This window comes from Sminthopsis crassicaudata, chromosome 6, assembly GCF_048593235.1.
Source record: "Sminthopsis crassicaudata isolate SCR6 chromosome 6, ASM4859323v1, whole genome shotgun sequence".
Lineage (NCBI taxonomy): Eukaryota > Metazoa > Chordata > Mammalia > Dasyuromorphia > Dasyuridae > Sminthopsis > Sminthopsis crassicaudata.
In genome coordinates this window covers 173,830,109-173,841,540 of record NC_133622.1, presented here as the reverse complement: position 1 = coordinate 173,841,540, position 11,432 = coordinate 173,830,109, and the positions used below count along the sequence as shown (strand labels likewise).

General features: G+C 38.6%; 1 protein-coding gene across 1 annotated transcript; it reads right to left on the bottom strand.

Moving 5' to 3' along the window:
• Positions 1-4,886: 4,886 nt before the first annotated feature.
• On the bottom strand, positions 4,887-6,071 carry LOC141546889 (transcription and mRNA export factor ENY2-like). Its single transcript, XM_074275045.1, has one exon. It carries the CDS (start codon positions 5,609-5,611, stop codon positions 5,042-5,044), a length of 570 nt encoding a protein of 189 aa, XP_074131146.1. The 5' UTR covers positions 5,612-6,071; the 3' UTR covers positions 4,887-5,041.
• Between the last annotated feature and the right edge of the window lie 5,361 nt (positions 6,072-11,432).

The following is an 11,432-nucleotide window of genomic DNA, read 5'->3' as shown; positions in this document are numbered from 1 at the left end:
TGAAGTATGTCTCAGTCCCAGAGCTTCTTCTCCAGCTTCCTGTCCTCTGTCTTCCCCGAGGCTGTTCCAGTCCTGGGTCTGGGCCCCTTTTCTGGAGGGCCTCTGGCATGGGTCTTATTTATTATTATTATTATTATCTATAATTTTATATTATAATTTTATTATTAAAATTATTATTGTTTTATCATTTTAATAATTATTAAATTTTCTATTTTTAAATTTTTATTATTTTTCATTATTAAAATGACCTCCAAGAAAAAAATGGATCCAACATAGGTTATTTATTAACAAAGTTTGGAAAATTCATCATACCAAAAAAGGACTAATTTAGAAGTTAAGGCAGAGATGAGTGTGTGTTTTTTCACAGTGCTTCCTTCAAAAGCCATAAATTGTTTCGAAAATATTATCCAGGAGTGTAATACAGACATGACGTAGAGAAATTATGAACTCATACTTGTGGTCTTTATCTGAATTTTTTAAAGTTGCATTTGGATTATGAAAATAGAAAATAAAGTTTTGAAACCAGTTATGTGTTTTTACAAAAGAGGAATCACTTGTAATGACTGGAGGAGAACACTATTCTCTGAGATGGGTGGAGATTGGAGTAACAATTTAAGGTACAATCTCTGACTTAGCCACCAGATGGTGCCCTGAGTTCAGGGTGCCCAAGCTCCCTTCTTGTCCCAGAAAACATTTAGGGTCTTTCCCATCTAGGTGCTGCATTTCTCTGTATACATAAATCCAATCTGAATTTTTCTTCTCAGTGTTTCAGTCTGAATTCTATTAAATTCAAAGCTATGAGTCCATTCCCAACATTAATCCATACCTTTCTGGTCACGAATCATTCCCATCTATCCCACTAATATTTTTCCCAATTTCCCTTCACTTCAGTGGATTATAATTATCTAGTCATATAAATGTGCATGTGTGCATAAATGTGTGTGTATAGATCTACACACATATGTAAAAATAAATGTATGCACATATGTGCAGTTATAACAGATACATGTCTATATTTACTATCTAGCATAACAAATGTGATATTTGCATGTGCACGTGTGCATATGCACATATATTTAAATGTACATGTATGTGTACACATACATATATTACATTTAGAAAACAAAATGGAAATATAGCATTCAAACTCTTCTTCTATGACTGAATTCAACCATTCTTAAAAAAAATCTGTGTTCATATTTCTTCTTTATCTGTTATTCTTGTGATCAAAGAGCAATGCTTAAAAATTTAACTTACTTCTAAAAGAAATTATTTTTGCTCCCATATCCTATTCCCTTATCTGAACAACAATAAAATAAAAATAAAGTCCTGCAGACAAATACACATAGTCTAGCCAAACAAATGGCCACATTGGCAATGTCCATAAATGCATGTCTCATTTCTGCTTTTTGTGAGAGAAGTGTAGTGTCCCCTAATAAAGCCTCGTGAGAAAAGGAGGAAAACCATTTCCCTGTTATCCTGCTTTTGGTGGACAAGTCAAAAGAAAGTTCCTTACTCCCAGACCTTGCAGCAGCTCTAGGCTCCTAGCTGCCAGATGGCTGAGTCTGCCCCAGCCTACTTAGGCCAGCTAAGTGGTCTTACTTCTGATATGGGTCTTCTCTAGCATCCCTGTCATGCAGGATGTTGCTACCACATTGGTAGCTTGAATACTGCCCTCTTGAACCCACAGATGTCTGAGGATCAACCGGGATCCACAGTTGGGGGTGGAGGTAAGGCAGGGAACAGAGAGACAGAGAAAGACAGAGAGATATAGTGAGATAGATAACAAAACTTGAGAGACAGAGCTAGACAAAAATGGACAAAGACAAAGAGACAGAGAAAGAAAGAGATGGACAGACAGAGACAAAAAGAGAAAAATCAAGAGAGATAGAGACATAGAATAAGAGCCATGTGAAGAGAGAAAGAGAGAAAGGAGAGAGAAGGAAAGAGAGAGGAGAGAGAGAGAGAGAGGGGAGAGAGATTAAAGAAAGGAGAAAAAGGGAGGAGAGAGAGAAGGAGAGAGAAAAATAGAGAGGAAAAGAGAGAGAAAGAGAGACAGACAGACAGAATCAGATAGAGACAGGAAGAAAATTTTAAATTCCCACTGGAATTTGGGAACCTAGCAAACCTGCCAGGTTTCCTTTAAGACAGCTAAATATTGAAGAGCTCAGAGTAGCTTGGGAGCAGCAGCCACATTCATATTTAACAGAAAGAATCAATTGCTGGGGCATCCAACACTAAGTGCTGCCTGTTTGAGTGACCTCCCGCCTGGGATGAGCAGCTGGACTAGTTGGGCCGAGTTCTCTCACTGCCCAGATGCTGTTGTTTGGGGTCCCATTATCAGAGGATCTTTGTGTTCAGGTAATTCAGCTCTGTTATGGAATAGAGGAGGGAGCTGAGGAGGAGAAGAGAAATTTGTTCAAGGTCAAACACATTGTTTGTGGATCCTCAACAAGAGTGTGAGATATAACGGTCTCACCCGTCGGACGTTCCACGTATTTCCGTAGTGATCCTGGGGCCTGCCCAAGCTCTCCACACTTTCCTTTATGTTGTCCGCACTTAGATAAATAAAAATCCAGATGTGTGTTTATAAAAGCACAACGAAAGGCTAGGGCCCATCTGAGACTGTGTCTGCACCAGTGGGGTCTACGATCACCAGCTTCTGCTTGTTGAGGCACTGTGGGACAGCATCAGGAGGGCAAGGGCATTTCAGACTGGCACAGGCTGGCAACGATGGGACCTCCAGCCCAGGGGTAAATTGGAGCATTTGGCTTTAGAAGGTGAGACCTGGGATGAAGAGCAAGAACTGATGGGGGGATCCCCTCAGGCTGCTTCCATTACATCCCATTCAATCATTCAATTCTTTCATTCACTCAACATTTGTGGAGCAGCCCCTGAGTATATTAGGCACCAGGAGTAGAGAAAAATAAGCTAGCCCTTTCCTAGGGCACAAGCCAATGGCACTCATTCACAGTCCAGTAAGAGGAGATCAACTCCATCAGAGATGTAGAGATTTCCACGCGTCATACTGATAGGGGTTCCCTTTAAGATTCCTCTCTGACTGCCCAACCCCCATGGCTGACCTTGATTCACACATCCTGGTCAAAAGCACCCTTTTGAATATCCGGGCGCAGCCCCCACTATCAGCTCAGCTTCCCCCAGCCCCCACCAGATCTGAGCTATCTGAAAAGCCCGCCAAGAACTTGGAGGGTACCGCCCACCATCTTCTAGGTATAAAAGATCCCAGCTGGAGCGCTCTCTTTGCAGGAGCCCTCCCCCCCAACACATGGTATCCTTCTGGCCATATAAGGGTTCCTGCCCACCCAGTGGTCACCTTTGGCCCTGGCATCTTTCTAACTGAACTTTACTTCCAAATTTCTACAATAAACCTTTTATTTATCAATCTAGGTTTTTGGGCCTGTAAATTCATTTACAGAGGACACTGCGCCTCATGGGATTATCTTACTATCTTTGCGCCGGCAAACGGGGTTCCCCCTTTCCTTTCTCTCATCATAAGAAAAGGAAGAAAAACATATATAGAATAGAGAAAGCCCTCAGACATCACTCTAAATTCTTGGTTACCCAATAATCAGTTATTAAACATTTACATTGAATGATATACTTTTGGATCTAGGACTAGTTTTCCTGCCATCCCAAGGATAGCAATATTCATGCTTTTTTTTATATATATATATGCTCAGGATACCCAGGGAAGACTCATTGATTGTCAATAGATCTCCTAATGTTGTTCATCCTAGAGAAGACAATAGTTCTTTGACTGACTCTCCAGGGTAATGAGATTTGATCTTTTGATTCATCCCCAAGGTTACTCAAGATTCCAAGCAAGAGAGTGCTATGTAAAACATTGAGGATACCAAGAAAGATGAAAACACCTTTTTATCCCCCCAAAAGCCCCATTTACTAAGGAGAACTATATGTAAATAAGTACAATCACACACACACACACACACACACACACACACACACACACGCGGTATATAGAAAAATCTCTATATTTGTCCTCACCCTAATTTCTGGGTCACAGATGTAGGTACCTTAGCCCCATGTTGGGCAGCAAAAATGTAAAGTTCTTGTTTGGTTTTCTGGAAGTCCTGGAGCAGTTTTCCTTTCTGTTTGGTAATCACCACAAGAATAGCCAGGTGGCCAAGTGCAAATCCTTTCTGATTTCCTTCACAGTCTAGTTTCTTTGCCTGGGGCCCTCTTAGCTTTCCAGAGAGCCTTTCAGACCCCCCTTGTTCTCAGTGGGGGGGAGCGGGAGGACAGGCAGGCACCCCGAGGCTCTACACTGAGTATATAACTCATCATTATATCACTAGGAAACCATTTTTTTGTTGTAAGATTAAATCAATCCTACTGAACTTAGAGAAGTCTTAATGACCATGCTAAACTAGATAAGCATTTCTCATCAATTCCACTGAGTTAGCACCTTGTAAGAATCCTCATTTCATGTTCGGAGTTCTGGCCCATAACACTTTCTCTAGTCTATATATGTTGTTTTATTTCTTTTCTCAGTTATATACGAACATTTTAACTTTCAATTTTTTAAATGTGGAGTTCTAAATTTTCTCTATGCCTAATTGCCCTCTCCCTTGGGAAGATTTTTCTATATACCTTCTGTGTGTGTACTTATTTACATATAGTCTTCCTTATTAAATGGGAGTTTTGGGGGGACAGGGACAGTGGGAGAGGGGAACAGTGCTTCACACAATGCCCTCTTGTAATGGGCCAGAACACTTGGAGAAAGATGATAATATTTAAAATCAATGTTAAACATTGAAAATTCAAAACATAGAATGAAACAGTAGAAATATGTAATTTTCAAACATTTAAACTTTATTTTTATTATCACAGTACTCTTCCAGAAAAAAAAAATCAATACAACAAACAGGTTATTACCAAAACTTGGCAATTTCATCATACAAAACGGGACCAATTTAGAAAATGCACCCCAAACATATGGCATGTCTGGCCTTAATGGATCTCAGAAATCAAAGCACATGGTGGTAATGTTTAGCCCAACTTAAAGGCTGGCATGCTGACCAAGGAAAGTTCTTATTCTTTGTACAAGTTCCTCCTTCACACTGTGGGGTACAAGCCCTCTGCCTTTGGGAGCGATTTCTGCTGCCAAGTGGGCAACAATAATGTGTCCTACCCCTTTTTCTTTAATCACATCTTGACAAAGAGCTTTTATTTGATCTTTCCAACCACATTCGATTAATTTAGCTCTTAGCCACTCTTGAAGTGGTTCTCCTTCACCAGTTTTTATCAGTTTCTGGCTAATAATTGCTCTCAAAGGGGCATCTATGTCCATTTTGTTAATCTTCCTTTGAGCACAGCAATTCCCAGGAGAATAGCCAGGTGATGAAATTCCCAAATCTTGATTGTCTCCTTCACAGTGCATTTCCTTGCCTGGGGCCCAGGCCAGCTTTTTGTAGGTCTTCAAGACTGGTTTTTGCTTTCTGTGGAGGAAATAGGAAGATGACCTCCACGGTGTCGTTCTTGAAGTCAGTCTCAATTGAAGAAATTGTGCTACAGCCTCCAGTCCTCTGTTTTTCCCTAGTCTGTTCATTTCCTGGGCCAGGAACTGCATTCTGGAGGGCCTCTGAAATGGGTCTTGGTTTCTGTTGAGGAAGTAGGAGAATGACCACCACAGTCTCTTTCTTATAGGCCGGAGAACTTGTGCTCCAGGCTCCAGCCTCCAGCCACCACAATGGTGAGGGATGGAATGAATCTATCTCTCTGAGTCCAAGGGCTTGTGTTCCAGCCTCCAGCCACCACAAAGGTGAGAGATGGAATGAATGTCTCTGGCTGAGTTTGTCCCATTTTATATACTCTATTCAAAATATATCATTAAGGTGTGTATCTTGTAGAACTGTATTAAGTACTAAGGACATGTAAACTAGAGAATTATTACCTTAATTCCACTGAGTTAACACCTTGTTGTAAGATTAAAGGAATCCTTGCTAACCTAGATCATCTTTGTGAACAATTATTAATTCCTCCCAGTTATCACCTTATTTCCTAGTGTTCCTTCTCTGGGTATAGCTGATTCTGTCCATCATATCAATTGGATCTGAGTTAGATCTTCTCTTTGTTGAAGATTTCCACTTCCATCAGAATACATCCTCATAGAGTATTGTTGAAGTGTACAATGATCTCCTGGTTCTGCTCATTTCACTCAGCATCTGTTGATGTAAATCTCTCCAAGCCTCTCTGTATTCCTCCTGCTGGTCATTTCTTACAGAGCAATAATCCATAACATTCATATACCATAATTTACCCAACCATTCTCCAGTTGGTGGGCATCCATTCATTTTCCAGTTTCTAGCCACTACAAAAAGGGCTGCCACAAACATTTTGACATACAGATCCCTTTCTGTTCTTTAGTATTTCTTTGGGATATAAGCCCAATAGTTTTTTTTTTTCCTGTCATCTTAGCCAATCTGACAGTTGTGTAGTGATATCTCAGAGTTGTCTTAATTTGCATTTCTCTGATCAGTAGTGATTTGGAACAGTCTTTCATATGAGTGGAAATAGTTTTAATTTCATCTGAAATTTGTCTGTTCATATCCTTTGACCATTTATCAATTGGAGAATGGCTTGATTTCTTATAAATTAGTCAATTCTCTGTATATTTTGGAGATGAGGCCTTTATCAGAACCTTTAACTGTAAAAATGTTTTCCCAATTTGTTACTTCCCTTCTAATCTTGTTTGTATTAGTTTTGTTTGTGCAAAAACTTTTTAATTGATGTAATCAAAATTTTCTATTTTGTGATCAATAATGACCTCTAGTTCTCCTTTGGACACAAATTCTTTCCTCCTCCACAAGTCTGAGAGGTAAACTATCCTATGTTCCTCTAATTTATTTATGATCTCGTTCTTTATGACTAAATCTTGGACCCATTTTGATCTTATCTTAGTATGTGGTGTTAAATGTGGGTCCATGCCTAGTTTCTGCCATACTAATTTCCAGTTTTCCCAGCAGTTTTTGTCAAATAATGAATTCTTATCCCAAAAGTTGGGATCTTTGGGTTTGTCAAACACTAGATTGCTATTTTTATTCACTATCTTGCCCTGTGAACCTAACCTATTCCACTTATCAACTAAACTATTTCTTAGCCAATACCAAATGGTTTTGGTGACTGCTACTTTATAATATAGGTACAGCTAGGCCACCTTCATTTGATTTTTTTTTCATTAATTCCCTTGAAATTTTCCACCTTTTGTTCTTCCATATGAATTTTGTTATTTTTTCCTAGATCATTAAAATAGTTTCTTGGGAGTCTGATTGGTATAGCACTAAATAAATAGATTAGTTTAGGGAGTATTGTCATCTTTATTATATTCGCTCGGCTTATCCAAGAGCACTTAATGTCTTTCCAATTATTTAAATCTGACTTTATTTTTATGGCAAGTGTTTTGTAATTTTGCTCATATAATTCCTGACTTTCCTTTGGTAAAGAGTAATAAGGGGAGGGTACAAGAAAAGGATTTAAAGGGGGGGGAGGGGTACTAAAAAGGGAGTCCTGTGTGATGTAAGTGGGGCCCATAAGTTTAATACTGGGATAGAGGTTCAGGGGGGCAAGGGAAAAAATTATTCTTTCCACATCCAAGGAGTTAAGAGCATGGTGTCCCTGAGATCTGGAACATCTGTGTAAAATTTTTTCACCTTCCTTTTGTACCAGAGGAGAAGTCTGAATTTTTCCTTTTTATTTTATGGTACCTTAATGATAAATAGTACCTTATGGTAAAATTTGGGCTAAGTATTTGATCATAAGTTTTATGTCATCTTCAATTTCCACAAAACTCCCAAAAAATTCCCATTTAATTTCTTATGCTGACCCATAATATATCAAAACCTCAAAGGGGAAAGTCACGACGTGGAAGGAATAACTGGACTCTAGATGTGGAATGAGCAGAGCAAAAAAAAAAAAAAACAAACAAACAAACAAAAAAAAAAAACAGAGGGAGTCTCATCTTCTTCATGGAACTATGCCTCCCAATGAAGCCCAAGATCCTGTCAGCTTTTTTAGATTCCATGTTAATTTGTAGAATTCTACAGAAAACTTTCCAAAATCCAGATCTTTTCCAGAGAAACTGCTCCCCAATGATGGGCTTATCAAGCTGATTTCTGGAATACAGTGTTAGATTGTGTACTTTCCCTATTAAAATTCACCTTGTCCCATCCAGCCCAATATTCTCACCTGCCAATATGCTTTTGAATCCTAACCAAATGCACTGAAAACTCAATTCTTTTTTATGGGAAAAACATCAGGGGGAAAGCAGCTCTGCCCTTACAGCTGTGCCCTAAAATTAAAGTCAAACATCAGCATCAACTTTATGTGACATATTGGATGTTGCAGGTGTGAGTGTGACATCAACTTGAAATGCTGGCCTTCCTGAGAGTAACAACTGTAGATTAACTGCATAGACAACTCAGGAAATGATAGTAAAGCAAAAGTATCCTCATGGGACTTGGTTAAGCTGAAATTAAGCTGAAATTTAGAAAGCTCAGTAATATAGAACAACAGCTGGGGAATTATAGGCCATCCCTTGTTGTTTAGATGATTTAACTTGGCTCCCAGACTATAGAGAAAACCTTTTATTTCATAAAGTACACATGCATACACATACAATTATAAGTTTACAATAAATATCTATTTTAAGGTAGTCTCCATCTTCAAAATGATTCTGTGCTTTCATGAATCATGGTTCCAAGTGAGGTTCCATGGCAGTGAGATAGGACCCAGAAAATTGGTGACCAGGAATTCAGGCAGATCTATAGAGTAAAGTGAAGACCAGCCACTGGAATTTGGTAATATGGACAACCAAGGTGAAAGGAAACGAGGCTGAAAGAAGGTTCCCAATCCAGGAGTCAATCTACAATAGGAAAGAAAGTCAGCAAAGGAAAAGACCCAAAATAAGGCGCAGAGTTAGTGTAGTTACTCAAGCAGGAGCAGGACAGACCACTCTAATAGAAGGTCAAATGACACATCATTAGTTGGCAGAGCTCTATTCATGACAACATGACAAAGTAGCAATCTCTGCCCCAATCCCAGCTTTATCACTTACTATCCAGTATGATGTCAAAGAAATCACTTTCTATCTCTGGGCCTCTATTTCCTCAATTATAAAAATGAAGGAGTTGGACTAGGTGGTTTCTAAGGACTCTTGTCTAAATCCCAACGTCATGGGTAGATCCTATATTAGATACCAGAGTTACATATATAGTCATGGGCTTAGTGACAAAAAAAAATTTTCCTTGGACTAAGTCACAAGGGAACAAGAAAGAAAATCCCCTTTTCTCTTCCTCGCCCTTGAATACTAGAGATATGTTTTATATTTATCTCTATATTTGCATTTGCATATATTTGGTGAGATAGCTAAGTAGTACAGTGGATAGAACTCTAGGTACCGAGTCAGGAAGACCAAATCCAGACCCAGAGTCTTGCTAGCTGTATGATTGCACAAGTCACTTGAATTTTGTTTGCTTCAATTTCTTCAACTACAAAATGGAGATTAAAATAGCACCTAACTTCCAAGATTATTGTGATAATCAAATGAGATAATATTTTTAAGGGTTTAGAACAATGCCTGGAACATAGTAGGCATTATATAAATGCCAGCTATTATTATTTCTCTATGTATATGTTTCTCTCTAGTAGACCATAAATTGCTTGACAGCAGGGTCCTTAATATTCAGTGCCTGGCACATGGTAGGCTCTTAGCAAACACTTGTTCAATGAATTCTTGAACTAAAAGTTGTAGTAAGACCGGCTGTGGTTACCTCCATGATTAATCATTGAGCTAGTCAACCTCAAGCTTCCCTATTTAAAAAAAAAATTTTGATCCCTCCAGTATTTAAAAGTTGGGACAAAAGGGTCCCAGTTGTAAAAGCCAGAGGTGTCCAAGGGCAATGAGCCAATGGTTATTAGGATCTATATTCTGGTCATTTAAAAAGAGGAAAATTCATGTTTCTCTTCATCATGAATAAACAAGTGATTAACTAATTCCTTCTACACTAATAATTAATTGCTAAGTGTCCCTATTAATCATACAATGCCAGGAAAATAGCGAATGAAAACTGGATCTTTGCTACTTTCCCCTTAGATGGCTTTGTCAATAAGGTCTGGTTTTTCTTTGTTTGCAATAAACCATTCAATCAGGGCCAAGTCTATTTTGGCAAATATTTCCAGATCCTTAATCCTTATCCAGTTGTTAGTGTCTCCCTCCGTAAATTCTTTGCATTGGCCTCTCTGTAGACCTGCTCTATCCTTTCAAGAGCTCCCTGAGGATAGGGATTCTTGCTTTTTTCTTTGTGCTACCAGGTCCTAGCACAGTGCCTTTTCACATAGTAGGTTCTTCATACATGTCTGCTGAATTGAATTCAAAGTGGAGAGTGGAAGTATTTCTCTGAAACAGACAATCCTCCTCCTCTACGCATCCCCCAAGAGATATCACTGAATCACAGAAACTCAGAGCTACAAAAGGTCAGAAGAGATTATCTAAAACAATTATTCTTAACCTGGGGTTCATGAATATACATATATATATATGTTATATGTCCATATATTTAAATATCTATAAACACATATTTTAAACTGTTTCAATAAAACTGATTTTCTTTGGAATCTTATGTATTTTATTTAAATCATAAATATTCTATCAATAAGAGGTCCATAGGCTTCACCATACTGTTCAAAGAGACTAGGTTTTAGACTAATTCATACCTAGACAGAAAAATTCCCTAATATCCCTGACTAGTCTTTTCCCAACCTTTGCTGGAAGCCTCTGGAGGGAGAGCTCACCACTTGCCAAGGCAGCCTACTTCATTCTGGAGGAGCTGTCCTTTCTAGAAAGTATTTCTCCTTACTGGGTTAAGATCTTTATCTGGTGTACCCTCCTGCTTCCAGTTCTTTCTTCTGGAACATATCTAGATTTTCCTTTAGTTGAAAGCCTTTCAAATGCTTGAAGGTCACTGTGGTGACCCCATAAATCTCCTCTTCTCCAGGCTAAACAGGACCAGCTTACTCAAATGAGGGGTGAGATCTTGTCATCCTTTTTGTCCTCCTCCTAACACTCTTTAAGTTATCAAATAATTACTAAAATATGGCACTCACATCTGAAGAAGAGACTCAATGTGGTCTACCTAAGCCAGTGGGATTATTAATTACCTATGCCTGGAAAAGCCTCCTTTAATGAAATAATGAAAGCTAAATGATTTGTAAACTTTAAAATCCTACATAAAGCCCAGTTATTATTATTAATGTAGTCTAAAATTCCCCTTAAGTATCCATGTAATCAAGACAAATATGTCTTGCTCACTTTCCTCTAAAATTGTATGAATAATTACTTCAATTTTCCATTTCACATTTGTATCTGAACCAGAATACAATTGCTGTTTAGAGGC